Source organism: Centruroides vittatus, unplaced genomic scaffold, assembly GCF_030686945.1.
Source record: "Centruroides vittatus isolate TY-2023 unplaced genomic scaffold, ASM3068694v2 contig_109, whole genome shotgun sequence".
In the NCBI taxonomy this organism is placed as follows: domain Eukaryota; kingdom Metazoa; phylum Arthropoda; class Arachnida; order Scorpiones; family Buthidae; genus Centruroides; species Centruroides vittatus.
The window spans coordinates 290,929-318,261 of record NW_027120701.1 but is presented as its reverse complement, the minus strand read 5'-3'; the positions used below and the strand labels follow the sequence as shown (position 1 = coordinate 318,261).

Genomic DNA, 27,333 nt, shown 5'->3' with positions numbered 1-27,333 from the left:
ATTTGCGTGTGTTAGAATTCGGTTAAGACCAACTGTTGGCAACTTGATGTATAAAATACGTTCCGTTACACTCGCCGGGTTTAATAAAGTGACGCAGCGCTGGAACCTACAGTGACGTTTTAAAAAACCTCTCGATCCGCGTGTAGGGCGCCGTTTTGTACCCTATAGCAAGGGTGGCCAACAAGTCGATCGCCAAGCCAATTTTGGTCGATCGCTGGCGATGTCCTGACCTAATGTATTATATTTGTAACCGAACGCAACTGTATGCATGCAGTTATGACTCGACTCATAAGCAGTGAGTGCACTTCGTACTGAAACTGTATAAACATAGTATGTATTTCACGCCCCCCCCACTTAGACTATGCCTATGACAACAAGTCGATCGCGACACATTTTTACGATAAAAAGTAGATCTTATGTGCACAAAAGTTGGCCACCCCTGCCCTATAGTAACAATGGCGGTAGCGAAGTTTTAGAGCATTTAGTGGCCGCCACGTTACATCTGTTCAGTTACCGAACAGAACGTTTGGGTGGTAGTAGCGTAATTCGAGTGAAAGTTACACCATTATAATCAACTCCGTGTAACTTTTCGTTAAACAATACTGTTATGCTGGCATGGTATCGGTGTTTTTTCTTTTACGTTAACTTGTTCTGTAACTTAAAAAACGCGTTATTTTCGGAAGGTATGAACCCTTTCCTCTCAACCCACGTAAGTGAAATATCGTGAATCTGCTTTAAATCATTTTTATTGATATTATGAACATAAATTATCATCTAACATCACCCGTGAGGTGATTAAAAAAGACTTGGATCACATGCCATCGAATATTTGTGGAGCTAGAAGAGTAATAAAAAGATACATTCGAGAAATTTTCGTTATTACTGCACTGTGTATATATAATATATATAATGTATAATAAGAATAAACCGATAAAGCAAATAACGTCATCCAAAATGCCGGCAATATCGTCTCTGATTGGAGAATTTAAATGGCGTCAATGTCGATGTCGTCGTCGTCGTGTGCGACGACTGACTTGTCGGCAGGTTTCGATTTCGGCTCTTCTTTCACTTCTTTCAGCGAACTGCTGATGTGCCGATCAGAATATACAACCTGAAATGTAACGAACATTAAAAACAGCACTTCTAATGATTACATATTAAAAAAATCAAAAGCACTACAAAAAAACCAAGCCAAATTATTTAACTTTTAGATATAGTATGGCCTTAATTAAATTTTCCGTATTCAGAGCACTATAGCTGTAACCAGTAGACAGAATGACACCAAAATCTGTATATGGCTTACGCAAATATGAGAAAAGAATTTTGTAAAACAAATTTAGTTCAAAAACTTCTGCTAGGGGTGTTTTACAGAATACAGAAAAGACAAACATTTGTTTCACAAGGGCTGAATCCTCTTTGGAGGCCATTTACTGATAAGGAACGTTGCTCAATGTGTTCCCCCATTGTTCGGGTGTAAAATTTGAAGGCAACGATTGGTGTTATATGGCTGGATTGCAATTGCTGTCGATTGACGGTAATGCTTCGAGAGAGTGGCATATTACAATACTTTAAGTCTGCCAAAGTTGCAACATTTCCACAAACTGTATACGAGGTCTGTCCGATAAAAATTGGAAAAGTTTCTAATTTGGCCACCAGCAAACACTACTAACAATGTTTACCATGCTTCAATGTAGTGGCAACATTGGTAAGTATTCTAGCAAAAACTGCAATGTAATATATTGCTTAGCCATCATGCTAATCACCTGTTTTATCAAGTGTTAAGTTATTCTGCAATTTTTTTAAATAAGATTTTCACAAGAAGAAAAATATTTCAAAAACTGACCCCCCCCCATTGCAAAACTGAGTCCCACTGCAGCAAAATTCATGCTTTGCCTTTTGACTAATGAGTAAAAAACAAATTTGAGTTGATGAGAGTTAGCTTTACAACTGAGCTAAAAAATTACTTTTTTAAAAACATTACTGGAGATGAGAGAAAACATGGGTTTATTGATAACATTATAAAAAAATTCAATTATACCAGTGGTCAAAAGGCTCACCAAAACTGAAAGAAGTCTCTTATCAAGCATTACAGATAATCAGGGAAAAAATTGTCAACATGAGTTATTCAGCAGAAATTGAGGCTGAACAGTAACAAACGATTAACTTATTATCTTGAAATAAGCCTGATAAAATGTTTATCAGAAGAAAAATGATCAATGCTGGGAGGTCAAACTGATAATAGCAATATGTGCATGGGTGTAACATGCCTTGTGCTTGGCCAAAAACTGACAACAGTCATTCTACAACCTCCTTACTCACCCAACGAAGCACCAACAACTTTTTATTCCCTAAATTAAAACCGACTTTGAAAGGCAGACATTTTGAGTCGACTGACTTGATAACAGAAAAGTCACTAACAGAACTGCACAATATCCCAAATGAAGTGTTCCGGGAATGTTGAATGGCTGAACAGCTTTCAAAAGCCAGCATAAAATTTTAAAAATTTGGGAATTTACCAGAACAGACCAAATGCCAAAGCATACCTTAGAAGTTTTTGAACCAAATTTTTGTGTTGCAAAATGTTTTTCGTTCATTATTTGTTTAAACAAAATTTGTGTGTCGATCCACTTATTGGTTCAAGCTCAGAATAATGAAATTTTAGTTACATCCACCCTGTATACTAAAGATTTGACAGATGTAGAAAACAAACTCACTTCTACAGTTTCCTCCTCCCCCCCTTCTTCATCACCACTAGAGTCTTCTTCTTCAGCTTCCTGAAGCCAGGAGATGAATGGCTTGGCCTTTTCGTGAATTTCTTGTGCCAATTCTTTATTTACGTATTTTTTAGAAACCTAAACAAAAAAATGGAGGTTGTGTATTTGACATACTAACAAAAACAAGTTCACATTTTCAAGTGTCAAACACACCTTTTTTGACCATTCTAAGATGACTTCCTCTTCTAGAATGTCGGCATTGTAGAAAGCATTGAGGATGTGAGGAACACGGAGCAATAGAGCATCACGGTGAATTTTAATAACTTGTTCAAATCCACCTAACAAATACTTTTGTGCCTTAGAATTGTCATGAGTGAACTGAAAAAAAAATAAATAATAATAATCAGCTACCAATTTAAAATTTGAATCATCAAACCTTTTATTACTACAAATAGGAAAATGTTACTCACTCTAAGAAAAAGGAGGCGATGAGTCTTTATTTGTTGCATAATATTTTTATCAAACAGAAGTTCGCAGAGTACAAGAGGAGCTTTTTCTTTTATTTCTAATCTTTCAGCTTCAGCTACAATTTCTTTATGCATGTTTTCCAAGGTTTTATTTTCTAGGTGCTTCTGTAAAAACAGGTTTATAATCATTAATAAAAAAAAATGGAACAGGAAAAAGCATGCCATTTTCTATATCAGTAAAATATTTAAAACTAAATAAATATAATTCAGGTAATGCTGCATAGTGACAAAAATCACCCCTTTACAACATCTTTAATAAAGTGGCAATAAAAATACAAGTGATAAGTGGTGCAGGATTTTTATTTGGACATTTAGCATGAAACTGAACAACAAAGCACACTTCAGGAAAAACAGAAAGATGTCGAGTCCCTCGAACCACATACCTAGTGATTTCATGATGTCACATGGTAAATTTGGGCAGAAAAGTAAGAAGTCACATTGAGAACTGAAGGCTGTTTTGTGCAATACTGCCTAGTGTTTCCACATTAGAGATTTCTTTATCAACAGGCAGAAAATTTGGAAAATTGTTGGGGAGACCTTTTTTCAGCAGACTACAACAACAATTTTGACATGACATAACCATGTAAAACACTGTTTAAGCATTGTGATCAAATGTGTTATTTGGAATTATTCATTAAGAGGAATCAAAAATGATTCCTATTGCTGGCAAAGAGCATCAGATGAAATTTTAGATTAATTTTTTTTTGGTATGTAACATTATTATTCCTCATGTTTAAAGTTTATAAAACAAGAGATTAAAAATTGTGATGTCATTTCCTGTTTAGTGAAAAACAAGTCTAGATTTAACTTTAGGTCATTAAATAAAAAAATTCTTACTTCATTTATTTTCACATATTTTTGTTCATAATTACATTGTCCTCACAAGTAAATAAGCTTCAGATATTACTGCACATGGATAAAAAAAGAAATGTTTTTTTTTAAATCCTTTATTATTATGGAGAATTTCCTCATGCACTCATGTTTGTTACACTTCATATTTTATTTTCAGATATGGTAGTATTGATATTTGAAGAAAAAAATTTATATAACGAAGTAAAAAACAGTTAAATATACTAAAAAAACTGTTTTAGTCAAGCAGAAAGAGACATAACAAGACATGAAAAATTTCATTATGAGTATTAGTAATAATAATGCTAACGATACAATGAAATAATCAAGTAATTATGTTACACCAAAAAAAAATTCAAAGGTTCAAACCTACATCATCCACCTCCAGTATCTAGCATTTTATCCACTCTTTCACCACTCAGACATGAAACTTCCAAAGTTATAAGCTAAACACTCAATTTTTGTAGGTGCATTTTTTGGAAATGCTTAAGAAGTGGGTCGCATTATTTGGACAAGGAGCTGCTTGTGTTTCAGCCTGTGCACTCAAGTTTAACTGAAATTGAAGAACAAAACATCTGGTCCTCTCTGATAGCTTAATGCATTACTTTTGCTTTCCAAATGCCAAACTGATAAAGTTACAAGCACCTACGTTAATTAGTAAGTAAAACTGATGGCAATAAATAATTTGAATGACAAAAAATTTAACTGCCAAAATGATTGACAATATTTTTAAAAATTTTCCAGTGACTCCTGACAGTGAAACACCTTGTTATAGTTACTCATCTATACTGATAACAATATTTTGTATAATGTTGGTGATTAGTTAAATACAACAATTAAAATTCTGGCTTTATTTTGCACACATTGAAAGGCTACATTAAAACAATTGGAAATAAATCAAGTTACTACTGCAAAGAAAACTATCATTAAAGATTGATTGCCAAATATATAATGAAGTAATGACAGCAATTTAAACCACTATACTGCAAGTACATAATGCTTCAAAACAATTAAGCAGTGTTGTTATATATGTTAAGACAATTGCAAATGATAAGCTACATGTTGAGATTGACATGAATGAATTCAGCAAATTCTACTGTATATCAAATAGGAATTTCATATTTTATGAATATGAAAAGATATTTAAAGCACTTGCATTTATTTTTAACTAAGGGAATCTCTTTCCACTCCGAGCACTTCAAGTTCATAGCTTTAGCTTAGAAGAAATTCAATAAATATTCACTCAAAATTGGCTGATTCTATTGAAAAACAGAATTTGAGCTCAATATTTACAAAGCTGCAAAAAATTATTCCAATTTAGTGAAAAATGTATTCTTACCCAGAAGTGCAGAACATGTCCAATTGCATAATGAGGTTAAGCAAAATTTTAGGTATAAAAAAAATATTGAAGCAATAGCCACAAGGAATAGTGTGTCAGCATGTATAACTTACAATGTAAAAAGCAATATCCTCCACATCAGCCAAAATGCAAAAGCATCTGGCTAATTTGGAATCTTGTGTTTTAGAAGTGAAATTGGTATGTTATTCACTTTGTTTCTAATCAGCTCAGTTGCTTGTTACATTGCTGCCCACTTACACCATTATGCACTTAAGGTAAAGACAAGTCAGACTTGAATTTTACAAAAAAAGCTGTTTTTAAAGTTTTAAAAAGAACCAAAAGGAAGAAAATCCATTTCAAAATGTACTTTGATACCATTTATTTAATGGGTAAAATTTCATGTAGGCTTGAATTAGACAAAATAGTCACTTGTTCCTCTTACATGGAAAATTTCCGAATTAATAAACCACATCTAAAACTTTTTGAATTGTCTTGGAGGAACTAAATAGCAACTATCATTTTATGAACAATATTTCCCACTATTTGATATTTTTTAGTTTGTAACAAAATATATTTGTAACATATTTTTGTTTCAGTAAAAACAAAACCTTTCTACAAAAACTGGTGCATTTAAATAACTTTTAGAAAATAAAAATATTGCATGGCTATTGTCATAAATTTCACATTTTTGGATGTCAAAGTTCATTAAGTAGTGCTCTGTATGAAAGATGAATTTGTCAATAATGTCAAGAACTAACTTCTATTAATCAACATATTACATCAACTTTTTTATAGGATAACATGTACAATTATAATGATATGTGCTTATATTAAAGCATGCTTTTGAGAAAAAAAATTTTATTGGTCTAGTGTTGTATGGAAAATTATGTGGTAGGTCTATTTAATTATTTGTATAATTTGAGTTTTTCAACCTATGTAATAATTATTAGTTTATTTGTAAATTGGTTTCTTTCATGTACTAATGTGTATATGGTGTTGGTAGCCCACATCTACACACTACCATCCCCTCCCCGATCTCATAAAATATGACAAATTATAAAGTGTTCTCTGAAATTTAAAAAAAATCTTAATTTAATCCTTAATAATATTATGGTGATACCTAAAGTTGTCAAATTTCTCATTAGTTCAAAAGAAAACTTTCTGCACAATTAGAATCAGATTGCAGCTTTGGTGGAAATTGTGGAATATTTTCAATACTTCATATTTATAAAGAAAAACAAACATTTTAATTCTGTTTGGAAGGAAAGTCAGTCTTACTGTTTTCAAGATGACAGGAAAAGTTTAATAAGATAGTTAGCATTTGGAATGTGGAACTGAAAAATTCCAAGCATTATTTGTAATCCTCTACATCTAACTTAGTGTTAATTTCTTCATTATTCTTTAAATGGAATGGTAGTAACTTTGCACATTCAAGTTATTTGTTAGTTATTTAAATAGTTTTCCATTAAAATCTTCAGCATGTTCTCAATCTCTAGACAAACTTTTCTATATTACATCAACCAATCTCAATTTTTAACAACAAAAACAATTATATTTGCAATTCAAATTCTCTAGTTTCAGAATGTTTCCTAAAATAAAAATGGCTAAAAAATTAGTTAGTTTTTACTCATACCTTAACGTATTCATAAAATAAATCAAGTCTTTGCTGCTGGCTTTTCTCGAGATCATCATTTAAAGTTAAGCTTTTGGCACCTGTGGTGAGCACCTCCATTCGCTTTGCTACAGCATCTGCATCAGTATCATCACACCAATCATTATCATCACTTTCACCATTTTCCTGAAATACAGAAAAGTTTTACTATCTTATTTTCTTTTTCTTCCTTTATGTTTCAAAGTATTCAAATACCTTGCGCTGTCCTTCTGGATCAGAATCGTGAGGTGAACCGTCATCACCATTCTGTTGTTTCTTAGAATTTTTATCATCACGCTTACGTTTTCCTTTTTTACCCGGTTTAACAGAAGCACCGCAGGTGGCAGGATCCTAATTGTATAATTATTTTAATTAAGGCACTGATAAAATATAAAAATAGAGAAATATATTTCTTCCAACTAACATGATCAGGTGGATTCTTCAGAATAAAAGTTGTTAACTTATGAGCATTATCCAGCTGTCCACTATAGCCACAAGCTTTACACTTGACGGTAATCACACATTTCTTTTGAAGTACTCCCTAAAATTATGTATTACATTTTAATTTAGCATCTTGTTAGAATTAAATTATAAGATTTAGAAATTTACCGTACCAACACAGTTTCTGGATTATCACAAGATGGACACAGAACGAATCGTCTTATAAATCCATCCAAAATGTCTTGCAGTTTTGCTGCTTCATGAGATCCATTAACAATGTAACGCTCATTCTTCAAATCAAACTGCGTTTGAGCACCAAGCTCACATCCAAAATATTTAGTAGGATCTGCAAATAAAGTCAATACATTTCAGAAAAGAACGAACGTTCTATTGAAACTAAAGCTATTCTGTAATCATCATAAAGTAATACATTCTAAGAAAAAAATACAACACAACTACTTTACTTTATGAACTTTTATTTTGATTGTAAACAGGTCATATTTACTATAACAGCATAAGACTAAGTTGACAATAAGATCAAGTACATTAGACAGATTTTTGAATTCTAAATAAATGTGTTGCCTATATTGTTACATGCAACCAAAGTATCTCTCACTAGTTATACCATATTTTCAGGGAATGACCAGCATGCTGCATAAAACAAAAGGAGAACAGCATGCTGTTAAACTGCAACTAAAAGATAAAAATCAGATCTAACAAAACTAGTGGATAATTAAACATTAAAGAAAACATTCTTCAAAATACAACAAAATAATAACGTTGTAATTCAACTGACTTAAAACCAGGAAGATCATTTTAGTTTACAATACAAAACAATGATTTATTGACAGTAGTGGTGGTAGTAAGAAGTATGGGCTAAACTGACCATCTACCCCAACTCTAAAAATAACAGCCTCCTCTCAAATTTCACACAAAGCCAATGTTGGTGTAAGCCCATATAATTTAGAGCAAGTTTCTTAAATTTAATAGGTTTATCTTTGCATTTTTGAATCAGATAACAATAAAAATACAAAAAGAAGCACTCAGAACTCCATGAGTATTTTGTCCTTAAAAGAAAACAAAATGAAGTAGTGCTGACAATTTCACATTATTAAAATAAAAAAAACTCATTCAGTTTTAGGTGACATAGCTCCATTTTTTTAATTTTAAGTGAGGTTATACATCCTTCTAGAGAAGGATGTATAACCTCACTTAAACTGGCATGCTGGCTTTTACCATATGAAAATATCTGATTCCCTGGTCTCCCCGGATAGACCAGCATGTCTGTCATTCTGCAAAATACAGAATCTAAACGTTACTGAAACCCATGGGCTAAACTATGATATCAGGACAAATTTAATGAAAATTTGTAACTAATATATGAACAGAAATATATTAGAATGATGTATATAATACTGTAAATGCAATAAAATGTCAAAATTTCACTTTTTTCAAAAGATAGTGAAATAATGCATTTTGTGTAAATAGTGCATTACACGATGACGTGCAAAACAGTCAAAGTAGTAACTATTGTCCAATAAACTGAGCAATTGAATAAAGTTCAAAAATCAGGATTACATCCATTTAGAGAATATCTATTAGTCTGGATTCTGCTAGTCATGTAATACTGATCTTTTATGGATGAATGACAAATATATAATGGCACTAAACAGTATATTTTTGGAAACCATGTTATAATATTCTTACATTTAATTATATGATATTCTTTAATTTATACTAAACTAACTCACTCTCCAGGTTTTTAATTAGTCATCTGTTTGTTGACATTAAAACTATTTTATTTGACTTTAAATCTGTAATTTAAAAAAAAACCACACCACTTTAGTTAAAATTTAGCAAAAATATTTAAATATTGCATCCAATAAATTAAATGATACATTTGTGATGTTATGTTGTCAGTGGTGGAGTATATCCTATGTGAAATATATATATGGATATCTAGTATTATGCCAGATGAGGATCAAGGCAGAGCAATAGAACAAGCTTTTATTAATGTTTATGGGCTATGTATCTGTGTTAAAGAACTCTATCCAATAAATAAAAACATGAATAAAAATTAAGAATTGATACTTTCTGCCTTTCAAGAACTAAAAAAACCCTTTTAAATCATACCCATAATGGATTTGTGCCAACTGATTCAAATTAATGCCCCAAAGAATCTTAACCATTTTTTATATAGATTCATTTGGAAAGGATGTCATTATATCACTTCATTGGACAATGAATTAATTTAGTTAAAAATTCTTAACTGCAGAAATTAGCAGTTATGCTCAATAACACCACAATTTTAAAATTATCACGTTAAGTTTGTTTTCAATGTCCAGTTAAAAACATTTATTAAATGGTTTCACAACTTTTTCATAATCTTATTTCAAATATCAGTTTCTATACACAAATTGAAAAACAACTTATATTTATAGAAAGGTCATTGAAGTTTCTAAATGTCAAGGCCATTAAAATTAAAAAATGCTGACAAATCGATTTTGTTGCTCAGTTTGTATTGTGTTACTTTATCGTCTTAAAGCTAATTCTGTCAAAATTTAAGACATCTAAGCAAAGATTTTTTACTTACATGTTGGAGGTCTATTCAATGCTTTTGCTATCTCAACCATATTCACAACAACAGTTTTTATGCCATTACCTTTACCTTCAACCTGGAGAATTAAATCATTGATTAGCAACTTGTAATAAGAAATTAAGTGATTTTAACCAAAATATATTTGTAATATAAAATTTACATCATGCATTAACTGATTACAAATTTAAAATTACAGAAACTATATTCAAAATTACAACAGTGATTTAAACTGCAAAATCATTTTCCTCCAAACTAAGTTTTGACAATCTAAAAATTGTGAAAGTTTTCTTTTAAATTGAGTAACTTTTTATCTCCTATCCTAAATTTTGCCAACAGGCACACAAAGCCCCTTAAAATCAAGCAAAAGTTGATATAAACTTTTTGGCATCATCATGCATTCATTATAAACAAAGTTGCAGAAAACTTAAAATTGTATATTCCAAGTCTCTGCTACCACTATGAACTTCAATGCATTTGACTTACCTTGGCAATAAGCTTTGGCATTTTATAACGATAAAACTGATCAGAAAGGTTTCGATTAACATTAACACTCCCCATTTTCAATATTATTTTTGGCCACGTCCAATCACTGCTTCACAAATTTGCTGAAGAGCTGCTAGCCTAACTTATGGCAATCTGGTGAGGTGTACCACGAAAAGGGGTGGAGGAGAGAGTAGTCACGATCGAAAAGGTTGTGATATTTGATGTTTACAGAGAATTCTGAAAGATCCAAAAAGAGGACTGTTACGGCAAGACGTCTGAAGCAATTTAACAGACAGACAGACATTACTACCTTGCTTCTAAACGATTAGTGCTCCAAACCTTCAGGAAATGCATAAACCTGCTTGATATTGTAGGAACAGGTTCTAGCAGCTTCTGGTAATTTGCTGGATTTCCTCGACCTAAGAGTTCTGCAAAAATAAAGAAGTTTCATTAAAATGGTGTGAAGATTCAATTCCAAAATTTATGTAAGCAACAATTATTGAAACTACTCATGACCAGTTTAAGGAGGTCAAACTAGAGATCACGAAAAACTGTCCTGCACATAATGTTGATGTATTTCAACTATCATTCAAAATTTGAATGAATGCATAGATTAGTGCCACACTTTAAAAACATGCACACACATACACACAACAAACAAATGAAAAAGCCCGAGAAAATTTTACATACAAATTTTATTAGTATAAAAACAAATTACTACTATTTAATGATGTTCCTTCACATTTAGTTTTCTGCCCTTATTAAGAATGTGGACTGCATACTAAACACTTCAGCCACATCTATAATTAATAATTAATGTGAGAGCCAAACATGGTGTAGGGTTCTTTTGTTCGATGTTTGTTTTTCTACAAAAAATTTAAAGACACAAAATGGAAAAATTTAGTCAAAGACAATTAAAACTGTTTCCCACAGGCTTGTTTCCTTGTTGAAGATAACATGTAGGTTCTGCAAGGCACATTAAATAAGTTAAAATTTAACTATTGGCACCAATGTACTAAAATTCTAGCAAAGTCATGGGAAAAACCCAAGAGAAGCCCCCCTAATAAAAGGGAGGAGATGATGACAAGTGAGAGTGTCATCAACAACACAATTTCTAAAGCATGTGGGGGGTCCAAACTGTCCAAACTGCCATTTTAAGTCATTGCCAGTCACTCACACCCAATAACATTAATTTCATCGTCTCTGAAATGGATTATACTACTCTGACCTGAACCTTTTGTGCCTCCGAATGGAATATCTTATTGCCAAATTGGAATCTTCAAACCCTGTGTCCAGAATGGTTCCCATCCTCTCTGACAGGAAGACTACAACCAGAAAGATACAACAAGCAAGACTACAACTGGACAGGTATTTATCACCATGCAAACCTCATGTAAACTCCCCCCCTCCCTTTGTGACTGCTAGATTGATAGGCTAAATCTATATATATATATATATATATATATATCTCAATATGTCTATTGTATTGTATCATGTACTTCTTCCCATTGAAATTAAATCATTATTGGTAGTTAACCTGGTATTCAAGTGATTCACTTCTAGTTCGCTTTCTCTCATCTCATCTCAAATCCAATCACTTGTGTACAGAGCCACTTGTGTGACTGAATCAACATGCTGTCTCAGTTCCCATTTCACCCAGGGCACGGTGTCAGTCCTGACAAAGTACCAAGGAGGTACCAACCCTCCAGTCACAATATTTTAAAAACAAACAGGTAAATTAATCTTTTCTAATGAGATAATTTATTTTGAAGAAAATTTACAAAAACTAATGCACCATTTAACATTTGTAAATCAAGATACATGTGCTTTGATTACTGAAAATGTACAAAGACTATCAACATATTTTTAATGAAATTCATTCTCAGGTATCAAAACAATGAAAAGAAACATTACAAGCAAACTATCATTATACAATCTACTTCAATATTTATACATTAGTCAAACTTATGCATATTTGTAGAAAATATAGAGCTTTACTTGCTTTAGAACGGCGGCATTCTACCAAAGCAACAAACCACTTTTATTCGTTCTAACAGAATACCTCACAATCCTTATTTCATCTTTGTCAACAGAACACTATTGGTTTGAGTGTCTTTGAGGAATATTTTCTGTCATGTTTTTAAATTACAAAAAAACTCTGGTCCCTGTCAGTAAATTTCCATAATAGGTGAGCATTGCACCAGGGAAGCTGTCCATTAAACAATTGGTTTTTGCCGTAAAACCCATACTAGCAAAAAAAATGCAGTCAGAAGACTTTCATGATTTAAGTTGGTTGTCAACTGTGCATGGGCATTGTTAGACCAAAGAGTATCACAGCACATTGAAAGTATTAGTTTAGTCAGGTGGTTCCCAAAGTGGACCTTATTGCTTTCTGTGGGCAGTGAGTAAAACTAGTAAAGTGAAAAGAAGCAATTTGGTGGCAAGGGGCACTGACCAAACAGAAATCATAGATGAGGGTTGAGGTCACTGACAACCTTTTCCTTTCCTCCATTAAAACAGATAAGAAACATTGCATTTAATATTTTTCAAATGTAGAGAACAATGTTAGGTAAGAACACAAAGTGCAAGGATCATAGAAAAGTTTAAGAATATTTCCAAGCCATTTTCTCACAAAGGAAAATAGGTTAGGGGGCATTGGGTATAAGTTTATGGAACCAACAGGGTGGCAGAGCTCAGAGTTTGGGAATCACTGATTTAGTGCATAACTGTTTACAGCAATGATCTATACTACTGAATACAAGTTTATTCTTTTTAGAAAGGTGAGAATCTGTTGGATTTTTCCATCATTACCCAGTAGAATATATAGCGCATCATCAGAGAAAAAAAGAATTGCAAATATACCCAAATTAATACCCTTTTCACACTAATTTTTAAGCTGACTCAATAGTTGAGCAGAATGAACCCTGTTAGTAGTTGACTTAACTACTAACTACTCATTCACATTGAGTAACATCAAGTGACTAATTTCACATTGACCTCCAACAATTTATACATTACACTTTAAATAAAATTGATATTTTTTTGATAAACTATTGCAAACAAACTTATTTTGCATAATTTCATATTAAAACATCAATTTTAAATAATTATTTTGAACAGATATTTTATCCAAACATTCATTATTATTATGGTCGTTGGCAACAGGACATTAACCTTGTTATTTGAACTATGAAAACAATAGATGTTCTGAAATATTCTGTTACTCAAAATATTTAAATTAAAGCAGAGTATATTTACCAATAAAAAAACAAAATATTGCACATTTGGATATTTGCTTCTGCTATTTTGTTTTAAACCTGTGTGGAGAACCTTGACGCAACTTTGGAAAAGTGATTTAAGTTGAGCTAGTGGTTTGTAGTTAAACTGGTTTAACATTAAATCAATTTCACTCACATTAGATAACTTAAGCTGACTTATTTAAGCCAGCTTAAAATTACTGTATGAAAGAGGTATAATAAATTAAACATACAATGAAGTGCATATATTTCAGCAAAAAACAAATTAAACTTTTTGAATAATGATTTATGATGATATTTTATAGTCAAGACATGTTTTCCTATTAATACTTTGCTATTAATTTTTAAGCATTTATTAAAAATGCAAATATAACTAATGTCTGATCAGACTGATGGTAACCGAAATATCTAGCCATTGGATGTCCGCCAAATCTCTCTTCAATCAATATATCATAAAGAGGAACCGAATTAAGATAATAGCCGAAGCTTTAAATAGATATTTTTTGTCGTCGCAACTTGGGCATTTTAAAAATCAACTGCCTTTCAAAATCTAATAATAAAAAGCATTTAGATTTTTTCACAGCTAGCTTGACAAGTTAAGTTTCAAATAGAAGGTTAGTAATTAACACACATTTAAACTCTGCTTTTGATTACTACAAAAATGTCATTAAAAACGTTTCATTTGTATTTTCCATTAATAAAGCACAAATTCTATTCACTAGAGCTGTGAATCTTAAGAATCATTTACAGTACAATAGAAATTTTGAGGCCAGTAATCAGATAGTCCAGTCAGCACATGGTTTACAATTAAACTGTCATTGGCACGCAACTTAATACAATGTACAGTACAGCTATGTCAAAAACAAAGATGAAATAAAGTTGTGTTGCTAGATTCATAGAAAAGCCAGAATGGGAGCATTTCAATTGAATGCACGCTTAAATTTTGTCCCAAATTATTAAATATCCAAGTGTCTTGAAATTAGATTTTATCATAGAAGACTGTAATGGAAAAGGAGAGTACTGAATAGAACTCTAAGAAATAACAAGAATAGTAACACAAGAATCAATGACAGAGTCCAAGACTTAAATGATTTGAAACTACATATCCCATCAGATCCTTTCCATCATTAAAACAGGTAAGAAGAAACATTGTATTTAATGGTTTCCAGATGTGGAAAACAATGTTTGGTAAAGATACAAAGTGCAAGAATCATAGAAAAGTGTAATATAGAAATATTACTGTAACAAATACTTATCAGAAAGCATGAATTAGTCAATACTGCGGAAAATTGTCCAATGCAATATCAAATCACAAACTAAGTTCAACCAACAACTTCATGACCGTCAATTCAATATCGTTCTAAGTCACGTAATGACGAAATAGATCCTTAAACAGCTCTCAGACCCAACTATTTTTTTGCACACCATCCATCATTTGCACATGAAGTTTAGACAAATTATTTATTCCACTTGGTCTAGTCAAGTCTTCCAGAGAAGGATTTCAATAGTCAAAACTGTTGACTACCACAAACAGACGAAAAATTATTTGATCAAAATTAGTTTGTGTTTGCAATACTTCAGAACCCTTGATTGTGTGTAATAGCAGTGATTTTCCACACCTATTACTTTTTACACACTTTTTTTTTTATCAAATTGAATTATTCAAGCCATGCTTCCATCATTCTCATACTACATACTATTCATCTGTGCAAAATATTTCAGTCAAAAGAAATTATTCCCTCCACTTCCCACATTCTGTCAAAAACCCACTATAGGAATTTGCTGCCTCAAACACACAATTGCATATAATTTTTCTTTATTGTCACATGACTTCATGCCTAAGGTGGCAATTTTCCACTGTGGCATCATTTTGGTGACCTGACATCAAAAATTATATCAGGGAAGTCTTGACCAAATAGCCACATCATACACATCTGCAAGTTAGAGACAAATGTTTGAAGTCAGCAAGCTAGATCAGTATTCCAGGCTTCAACAAATTTAAATGTTTTCACAGCATTACTTCATGCCTGAAAAACAAATCATTTTCTGGTCCTTCTGAGAAACACTTCAGCCAATCATTTATTTCTACCCAAACTCACTTCACATTAGCTCACACTATTGCAAAGTTTCAAGGGCTTCCTACAGGAGGCCTCAAAAGGACATTGTTCTCTGAACAAAACATTCTCCCCTAAAAAAACAGTGCATAACATTAAATTTGGCATGCAAAGAGCAGCCATTACAGGATTTTTCAGAATCATCAGATTCAAGGAACAGCAATCATGTGCAGTATAATGCAGTGTGAAAAATCATCACCTAATATATCTACATATTAAAAGAAAGAAAAAAAGTACATGTAATGTGTTAATTTGGAAGATTAAGGAAGCATCACATTTGACTAGCATTTCATATCATTGACAATTTCCTTTGAAATGACTTGTAACACCCATTTTGATCTATTTTACTCCAACAAGACATTAAAATATAAAAAGGACTAACTTTAGAATTAACACTAAAATATACAATTTAGTAAGATTGCCAGATATCTTTGATTTGTAGGATTTCTTATTGAGAAATAGCTAACAAGTAAAATTCACAATCAACTAATTATTCTTTAAAATGTAAAAATATCATCATCTCAATAAACTCAATATCTGAACCTAAGTCTCTCATAGTTATAGAAAGAATAGAGACTATATACTGTATTAATAAAATTATTAAAAATCACAAAATTTTAAGCAAAATATTGTCACAGCCCAGAAAGAAACTCTTCTCTCTCTTGAGCATCATCATATAACTTGTTCTTTACACTATTTTCCCATGCATAAAGAATTTTTTTCTCCTGTGTGAAGTACAATAAATTCTAAAATGTGAAAAACTTCATATCTAGCAATTAGATAATACAAAACCAGCCCCACAAACAGTATTTAGTAAACAAAGATATTTATCAATGCAAAACTTTACATATTTAACTTGAGAACTGCTTTCCTGATTGTGATTTACAGTATCCTATTCAAAAAAAGGGGGGGGGAATATTTCCTTGCATTTTCAACAATTTATGCCAGCATAATGCATTGTAAACCTTGGCCTTTTAATACTAATACAGATTCAGGCTAATTGTTGAGGTTATTTTAATTTGCAATTGTGGGACAACAACCTGAATTGACCTGTTAAATTTCAATAAACAACCTATAAATTTCTCTTTATAACAATGAAATAAGAATTCTTTCCCTACAGACATTCTAATATATACTACCATAGATTTCTTTGTCAACAATCCATAATTATTGGCAAAATAATTAAAATCTAGAGAAATGCCACTAAACCAATACTGGAGTGAAGTTATTTACATACCTCCAAGCCTGTTACTGATGTAAACTCTAAAAAAACAAACATTCTTTACAAAAGTTTTCAAACCCTAAATGGTTGTTCTTCAGGTAAAGGCAAATTCCCAAAAGAATGCAAATTAAAAAATAAAAAAAAGGAACACAATTTGAACATGTGCCTCTTGATGATGTCCTTGCGGGCATGCGCACTCCAGCAATTGACGATATTTATAAGTTTTTGACCATTAGCACTTGCCATGCTATGGAGAGTTGCATCAACCACAAGGAAGAATTAATTGTTGTTGAGGCTAGATCTACAGATATAAATGGTCTTCAACCACCTTACATGTTCTGTGAGGTGTGGATAACTGTCACCTGATTAAAATCCAGCTCTATGTCTCGGTCAGTGGTGTAAATGGCAAGAGCGGTGGTAGTCCTCGTGTGCTGTATATCAACAGTGTGCTCTTTCAATCTAACCCATAAAGAGCATTTCGTAGAGCCAATGCAGACGAGGTTTCTATCACATCTGTGATCCTTAATTCAGACTCCAGTGTATACAGCATCCCAATTACCTTTAAAGTAGCCACCAAATAGCCACTATTGGTATAAAGTTAATACATTTATAAATTTGCACATATACATATATGTATGTGCATGCATGCATACAAATTCAAACATCTTTACCAAAATTCTGCTATTTAGACTATCATCACCACTATGTCATAAAACTCATTGTTTTTGATAACATGTCACCGATTGAGCTTGCATGTATACTATAGAAAGATACAGCAAGAACTAATAAGGTGAATATATGAATATAAAGAAAAAGATATTTAATTACTTAAGCTTTCAAATACTTATCCTTAACACTGCTGTCAAACAATTTACAAAAATAAGTATCACAAATTTACACAATACACTACACAATATATAAGAGACAACTTTAAGATCGATTTTGATCTTACCAATAGAATGTCTTCAGTCCTGTATTAAATTTGTTGTTAATTATAATTAAATTGAAAAAAACCTACAAATTACAAGCCTACATTTTTAAAGCACAGTCACACTATCACATCTTGCACAAATTTATTTATGCAGATAGAAACTTTCACATGAATACCACTTAGGCTAATTGTCTAAGAAGTTAAAATTTTTGTTTTATTTATAAAAGGCTATGCGACACATAGGAAATCTGCAGAGGGGAATAAACAAACACTTATGATTAATATGAATGAATCACCAATTTAAGTGTATCACAAAGTTGAATGTTAAACAAATCATTGTTAGCTCAACTGACTCACCAAAAGAAATTAAATTAAATTTAAGCAAATTCAAATTATCCTTACAATGATTGTAAGAATCATTTAGGCTAAATTTTGGCTAACAATTATCAAAACTTATTTTTTTTAAATTTATTTCAAATCCTCAGAGTTAAGTTTAAGAATGGCCTTAAAAAGCTGAGGGGCAGTAACAACAGATTTGAAATGTAAACCAGAAAACTACATGTCAAGGACAAGGTAATGTAGAAGTGTCAAGGTGCACATTGAATGACAAATGCTGTCTTCAATTCCATGATACGCAGAAAAATTTTATGATCGTTGTAACAAAATTGCAAATGCAGCAATCTTATTATGTAAGAATAGGTGAAATATATAGTTTGTAACTGGGGCTTGGCATTCTACTAACAGATTTATTGCCAAACTCCGTACTATTTTCTAACTATATATTGAAACAGACATGAATCAAGATTTGAAGATGAAAATATTCAAGATTTTCCTACACGATCACAGATATATACAGTCTTTTTCCATTTTGATGTCATTCTTGGTAATCAGAAGTCATAAAAATGATATTATGGAGGTCTCATGATTGCTGCAAGATAGTTGTGACATCATAAATATTTCTTACATATGCATGATGTAATGACATGGTTTGCAAATCACTACAACCTAAAATTCTTATCTCTGAGATGGCCTGGAATGCTATCACCTTTGACAATTTAATATTTTCATTAAGTTTTTTTTGGACACAATAAGAATCATTTTCAGTCTCTCTTGAGAAAAACTCAGTCCCGATCATACATTTCCAGTCAAACTCATTTCACATTTACCCACACTACTGCAAAGTTTTCTATAGAAATCCTTGAAACGACAGTTCTGTAAAGAAAATATCACAAACAATATGACACACTCATTGTTCACCATTTCAAGATGTTAAAATTATTTACTTTTACATTATTGCAATGTTCTCCCCACAGACATTGTTATTATCTGGTGAAATGAAAAGGTATCCAAGTACTAATAAATTATCAAATTCTCTTGTTATTTGTAATTATAACCCCTATTTCTGTACCAACAGTAGAATAGCACTCTGGAGCAGAAGAAAACTCCCTATATTTTTTGTCACTGAGTAACAAGCTAACATCATCTTCAAGAATTTCATAACACCCTACGAAGGATGTTTGCACTATCAAGGTCACTAAAATGGCAGCCATGTGCCAAAACTGAGTTTATCCTTGCTTTCAGCAGTATATTTTAAGTTTATTGATTCTTATTCTTGTAAGTCAAATAAGATATTAAGTGTTACACACCACTAATTCTTTAATATTGCATTCTGAACTGTAGATTTACATACATGTGTATATTTAATCCTTTAGTTTATAATGTAGACCAACAACATTCAAATAAGTTGAGTCCAGAACAGGATCTGTCGAAGGGTGGATCATTTATCAAACTGCCATAAGTGAACACTAATAATTCATGTGCTAGAGTGAAGAGTGCCAGTAGATGGTGCCAAAAAATGCAGATCGTGCAGAATAGCATTACTATTGGCACCAGTGATTTATTAAAAAATCGAAAAATGGATGGTAGTACAATTTAGCAATGGCAGAAATCAAACTATCAAAATCATATGGAATTAAAATTAATACGAAAAATAAAATTCATTTTATTATAAAATCATCATCCAGCCCAAGCAGCTCTGCAGTTTTCAGTTTTTCAAAACAAAGCAAGTCCAAGCAACTGTATATAACAACATTAATGAAATGTGAATATACTAAGTCTGATATAAGTGCCACTTCTGTTGGTATATCATAATGCATGCTAACAGCTAAACAGCAATGTATTTCAATTTAATTATCATATTATAAAGAAAATTAAGACATTTTTGCACAAGATCAATTTTTGGATTCAAATATTTAAACCACACTAGTTTCGGCCATCTTAAGTGTGGATGGTCACAAGTCAAAGAAAATATTGCCAGTTAAATATCAACTTATACTTTTCTTTATATATGATTATGATTCCAAATTGTTTGTGAATCTTTAAAAAAAAGGTAAATATCTATGGATACCTATTAGTTTTTTAATACATAGTATGTTAACATTCCCTTGTGAGTTTACTAAACTAGGTTTCAGTCACAAATGTAGTTTTAGTTCTTAACCAAGCATAAAATAACTGGAAGTCGAGCATGTTAAATAAATATCAAACAAATTTTGGTCACATCTTGATAAAGGAAATCAAGCTATTTGATATTTAAAACAATGTTACTCATAAGCAATCAATATTTTACTTAGTCATGTCCAACATATTTATTTATAGACAGCCATTAGAAAATAGAGGATGTGACATCAGCTTGTGGTTTCTGCTTACAAGTCAAAATACTTTAATTCAATTTTCTGGTCTTTAGACTGTATTTTTCACTTGTGCCTACATTTTTTTTTTTTGAACAGAGCTTTACAGCTTACAATGATCATTATTTTGACACATCAATTTCCAAATTAACTAGCTGGAGTCAGTAAAAATCAGCCAGAAGAGCCAGGGAAGAACACTTCAGTTTCATAAAAAAGTAACCAAAGAACTCAATAGTATATGAAAATTGTTTAAATTTTGATAATATTTAAACTGGAGAGAAACAAGGTAAGAAACACACCCATTGGCAATAATACATGACCTCAATACAAAACAATTTAAACTTTTTAAATTAAACGCACTCCCCTGCATTCCAAATCATTCTCACAATTTCAGAGAAGGAAAATAAATTTATCAAGACAGTAAGGAACCAGGAATCAAGGTCAAGCAAAAACTTGTTTGAAAAATTCCCAAAAATAAGCAAAAATCAAGGTCAGTTCTTTCAAATATTTGAAATTCTTAAATTCCTGAAATAATATTATAATATAAAACGCAACAATATTTTGCATCTGATACAACATTAGGCTACTATTTTAACTCAACTCTGAATGTTGACAGAATTAATCAAACTAAGTACATCTAAAAACAACCTTTATCCAACACAAATTTATTATAACAAAACCAAATTGCTAACTTTTTGTAAAATCTTGTAGTTTCCAAATTTTGCTTTTGCTCATTAAAACTACTATCCCAAACTTTACTCTCACACACCTGGAAAAATCCTAATGCAAGAAATTATCATGCAGATCACTTGCATTGTCTACAGCAGAAACATGCCACAAAAAGTAAACTTTTATTCTCAAATGAGAATTTTAAAATTTTGCTGCTGTCTCAACAAATCAATCTAACCATATTTTTCTTTAAAAGACCCAAATTTGCTGTAGTAGCCTATATATTTGACTTGCATACAGCTACAAAACATTGGCATTTTAAATTCAAATCAATTGACCTAAAATTAAAAATTAACAGCAGAAACTATATTTGCTTTGCGCTAACTACGTTGCTATAGCCACGCTACACTTTGATGTGCAAATATTGCAACTAGAAATAGCTTTAAAAAAAATTTGTGAAGCACTTTACTGGGAAAAAAAATTAATTCCACTCCTCCATTATATAAATTAACTACACTTCACAAGAGGCTGTAATAAGTTCGAAAGGAAATGTCGAGAGATTGAACTTTTTCAATTGAGTTCAACTGCCAATTTTAACAGTTTGTGCAAAGTCAAGGTTAGGTAATATTGATCAATACCGTGCGAAGCTCGGATTACCAAAACTTGGTTTACCTTTGTCAAAAAACTGCTGACTTTTAAAATGAAAAAATTAATAATAATAAAATTTAAAAACAGTACAGTAATTCTACAAAAACACCTTACAAAATTGATATTCATTTAATAGAAAACTTGCAAAACAAGCATTATCAGAAGTTAATAATAAAATCAAAAAATTGAACACAAAACACTACATGTAATATATTAATCAACTAAATGCAGAAACCACAGCAACCTCTCATAAATGTTAAGTGTTAAAAGACTTGAAATCTTGCCAAATGTTAAAATAACAGTTTTCCGAACAGACGCCGAAAAATCATCAGGTAAAGTACTTGTATGTGCCGACATATTAAATTAGTGCAACGTAGTCATATCAAAAATGCCACCTTTTATAGCCAATACAAACACATGATCGAAAAATAGAAAAGTATTTGTCATATATTTTATTAGATATTTGAGATCCAACTTTATATAACTTGTAGAAAGTTTGCATTAAATATGCACATAAATATTACTTTTAATTATTGTAGATAATCTAAGTGAGTAAAAATGGCCTACTCATTTTTCTAGTTCATCAAATGTAGTATTTATCAAGCTGAAAGTTTAAGGGAAAGTGGCTGCCATTTCTAAAGTTCATAGAGACATTCTAAAAACATCTTGAAAGAAAGCTTTGTAACACTCAAGATTTCTTTCAGACAATATACATGTTCCATTAAAGCATTTGAGTGAATTTAAATCAACAGCAAGTTCCTTCAAGCTTTTGGTCATCTGCAGACCAAGGGTACTCCTAACAAGGTTGTTCCTAGGTTTGAATATATGCAACAGCTCAAAAGAACTTGCAAAAGACAAATTCACTCAAACTCCATTAAAGCACTATCTGAAGTATTTTTTCCCATACTTTAATAATATAAAGCATAATTATCCCAATTAAAAATAAGTTTATAACAAACATTTAACTAAATCATCATTACTTAACAAAAACTTGTATGATACAGTAAATAATTACACACCAAGTTACAATTGCAACATCAAAATACATATAACAAGGCAAAAAAAAACAACAGTATCGATAACAAAGTTACAATCGTCTTCTGCAAGTTGTTTTTTTACTTTAAAAAAATTTAATAATAAAAAGTGGCATCAAAACAGTAACTTAAATTACTTACATATGCCAAATAGAGAACCAAACCAGAAATTAAACAAGAAATTAAAAAAGTAAAATCAATACTTCGATTGAAACATCGATTTTAATATGAAAATTTGATGAATTAAAATAAAATAGAACACATTACGTCACATTCTAAAGTTAGAATGGTTTAACCCTTTCCCTGCCGTTTGCCACGCCCCCTTATTTTGTAAAACGGCCAAGGTCAAAATAGGTAAATCAGGCAATATTACTTTAAAAATTCACCAAAAATTAAATTATTATTTGATTCATATGAAAAAAATCACATATATTCATCAATATAGTTAGTTTTAAATACGACATTTTTCAATAAAGTTCGTTTGAAATATTTATGAGAAAAAAAAAATAATATATGATAATTGACATTCAAACTTAAAAATTTGTTACTTTTTGTCAAAATTAACATTGTCTGGTTACTTTATTCTTATTGTCACTGAGCCAGAATGACGTAGAATATTGTTCTGTACAATTTGATATTACATTTATGCACGTACGTTTATTTGTTGTGAAATTATGGCACATTATATCAAACATTTGTTTGAAATCTGAACTTTATTCTGCTTTCATCTAACATAATTAACTAATATACTTTATTCATTTCATATCAAACAAGACTATATATTTTTGTAATAAACATATGATTACCAATAGCAATAGATGTAACATTTGCTAATATTTTAGATTTAAAAAAAAATTAAAAATTAAAAATTAAAAAAAATATATAAAATATCAGAACTGAAGGTCATAACTTAAATATTTACGATATATTAACATATTATAGCTGAATAAACTTATTATAGCATAAATCAACTTATTATAGTAATATTATTGCATGAATATGCAAAAAATAAAATAATAAGTTATCAGAAAATGAAAAATTAAGAAAAAATAACCGATAATTAAAATTTTTTAAGTCGATAAAACACCACCTGGACAAAAATATGTAGAATGAACGATAAACAAGACGATGCCGTCAAGTGCTGACATCTGTTGTCGATAAATTTTATAAAAATCGATTGTTAACAGGGTAACGATCAATCGGTACCCTGGCCGTTTTGCTAAACGAATAGGGTAACGATAGATCGGTACCCTGGCCGGGAAAGGGTTAAAATAGGATTCCAGAATAGTATTATAAATGTTCTTCTGAAGATGGAATGCGCAATTCCAAAAAGTAATTAAACAGTTATAAAGTATACGAGGATCAAAGATTGAATTTGTCGTCATTCGATCAGCGTTAATGTCGGATAAACCGTTTTATAGAGTATAATTTCCACTTCAAGCTAGTGAAATCCTCAGGCCATAACTTGGCTAATTACAGGCAGACAGATTTCTAATTTGGGCTTAGTTTATCATAGAACATTGATACTTTTAATAAAAAAATTCACAAACTCGAGTAGATTAACCGTAATCTAAAACACCCATCTTCATATTACATTCCATTTTAGTAAATAGCAAATATTAACAGTTTTCAATCAGTTATAATTCAAATCAGTTATAACTGATTGAATTATAAAAAAAAAGGTGTATAGAACATTCTAAAATTTATCAAAAATTCCCCACCAATGCCATTCTAAGAGGCATACAGAAATTTTAATGCTATTAACAGTAATTTCATAGAAAAATAACCCAGATAAACCAACAAATTATCAATTGCATGCTAACCCATATTGGTACCAGATAAGGAAGTCTGTCTTAACTCATTATAAAATGACTAAAAATTTTAAAATTTCTAAACGAAATTTCAACACACAAGTCGTTAATCTAAAAAGGAATTTGTCATCCAAAAGGCGAGAGTTTTCAAATTCAGTTAATGCAAAAACGGGAAAGAATGCAGATAGAATATGAACTCAATTATTGCAGACTTTAATACAAGACATCTATTTTTATCTGCCATTAATTTATCTAATTCTCATTGTTCATTATACATTAAATAATGGTGTTATTAAAAAAAATTAAAATCGGCCATTTTCCTTTACGGTTCGAACTTAAAAAGCAGGAAAATATATCACAGGCAAAGAAAACCACTTTAAAATCTCAAGGACAAAGTTCAATTAGTCCCGGTTTGCCCGCAAAACTGGCAAAATACAATTTCCTTATTTGAACATTCGCACTTCGTAAATATCCGTCTCATCTACCGCCGGATGGTGGCAGTTATTGAAAAAAAAGCTAGTAAAGTATTTTTCCAGTAAATTAAGCTGAAAAACAAAAAAATAAAACACATAAATCGCATCAAAATTGGTATGAGTTGACTTCAAGTAACACTGTACAGACAGACATTACCTGAAACAAACTTCTACCATAAGATCCATATAAGGTCATAAATATCAAATTACAGTTCATTTACATTAAAAAGTGACCACACAGAAACACTCAAACAGCACCAAACAACAATTTAAAGGTGGGTTTTTTCAGTGAATAAAATGGCGAAAATTAATTCTTGAGATAAAATAAAAGGTTGAAGGGGGGGAGAAAATGGCCTAACCTTGCATATGTTAAGAGAAAAAATGGTTGTTGTAAACTTTGTCACTTAAATAAAGAATAGAAAAACCTAACTTACCGATGGTACGAAATAAAGACGTCATATAAGACCGTTGAAGAACGTAGATGATTTTGCAAAAACAGAAAATCAGACGATTTACTTCTTCTTCGTCCCGATTCAAGATGGCGACTATCGGAAGGTGGAAAGTTTGCCTACGAACTTCCACCGCACCTGCGATAAAACATTAAACGAATTATATTATTTCGCGTGTAAATTAGGTAGGAAATTTTTAAAACCATCGTTATATGTAAATTTAGAATTAATACGTAATAGTATTTCGCAATTATAACAAATGAGACGACGAACACGTCATCACCCCATACCTCTTCGCTCCGAAATGAACAGCGCAGTTCGGATTGCAGTAAGGACCCGGATGTTTAACGCCCTCTGCCATTTCTCGATCGAGTTTTGAAATTTTTATTGATTTTTCTGTTTATAGTTTATTATTTATTATTAATTGTTATCGCGGATCACGTATCGTTTAATATTAATAAATTAAAACAAATAGAAAATATATGCGAATTAAATAAGAAGAATTCGCGATTACGTCATCGATGTTTTAATAGGTGGTCCTATTATATTTTTAAATATTTAGGAATTCGAATTTGAATGTCGCTTTTGAACTTTAATATATTGAACTATTAAAATTATTAATGACGTCATATTTAAGCTATTTGTAAATCGAGGAGTAGAGCGAAACGTCATATCTAATTTACATTTATATGGTCGGATGGCACAGCGGTCGAGGTGGCAACCTGCCGCTCTGGGGACCCGAGGTCGAAAAATTCCCAGAATTTTTCGGGGTGATCCGTCCGGTTATGTCGGGCCCGTCTCTCACCTCCCGGGCGTCTCATTGGGGACTTTGCCGAACTCATAATGGACTTGTTCGAGTAATTTTCATTATTTAATCATCATTAATCATCAATAAATTACATTATTGAGAAATCAAAGTCACTTTACACAATTCCAATGAATAATAGCAAACATAGACATAAAATACATTTCATAACTTCAATATCATTTTTAAAATAAGAAATAATTTTAATTTACAATAAAAATGATTAAAAGGAGGGGAAAAATATCATGCAAGCGCTTCCGTACTCCCGATTTTTCGTGCTCTAATTAAAACAGCGCCCTCTAAAATACTTTATTTAAAAATTTTTGCATCATTTTGTGCAATTTTATAAAATGTATTTAAAATTTCGACATTTTCAACTTAATTATTAACACTTATGAAATTTTACTGTATGTTCACTAATAATGTTTTATGCTAGCCACTTCCACCATTACATTAATTCGTGTTTTAATCATTAAAAAATACAAGATTTAAATATTGTTAATAGCAATGTGGACGCTTTGGAATTCTTCGTAAGTATATGCTGTAATTTGATATTCATTAATCGAATATCGGAAGTCAATGCCATAATGAAAATATTGAATGAATTTTTAGCGCTTTAGACTTTGGAGA

The 27,333-nt window shown here is 31.2% G+C and overlaps 1 protein-coding gene across 1 annotated transcript; it reads right to left on the bottom strand.

The window, feature by feature from the left end:
- Nucleotides 1-728: 728 nt before the first annotated feature.
- Nucleotides 729-26,312, bottom strand: eIF5 (eukaryotic translation initiation factor 5). Its single transcript, XM_067270886.1, has 13 exons — nt 26,189-26,312; nt 25,884-26,036; nt 10,914-11,031; nt 10,604-10,840; nt 10,115-10,196; nt 7,695-7,867; nt 7,505-7,621; nt 7,297-7,431; nt 7,063-7,227; nt 3,185-3,346; nt 2,928-3,092; nt 2,715-2,852; nt 729-1,111 (listed from the first exon to the last, which is right to left on the bottom strand). The coding sequence occupies exons 4-13, from the start codon at nt 10,676-10,678 to the stop codon at nt 986-988; spliced, it is 1,338 nt and encodes a 445-aa protein (XP_067126987.1). The 5' UTR covers nt 10,679-10,840; nt 10,914-11,031; nt 25,884-26,036; nt 26,189-26,312; the 3' UTR covers nt 729-985.
- Nucleotides 26,313-27,333: the final 1,021 nt, after the last annotated feature.

Bases quoted from the DNA above. Each gene is read 5' to 3' on its own strand.
- eIF5 (XM_067270886.1), bottom strand. From the start codon at position 10,678: ATGGGGAGTGTTAATGTTAATCGAAACCTTTCTGATCAGTTTTATCGT. The intron at 7,228-7,296 runs GTATTTGAATAC...TCTGTATTTCAG, and splicing joins ATCCAGAAGGACAGCGCAAG to GAAAATGGTGAAAGTGATGA. The intron at 1,112-2,714 runs GTGAGTTTGTTT...GTTACATTTCAG, and splicing joins GGGAGGAGGAAACTGTAGAA to GTTGTATATTCTGATCGGCA.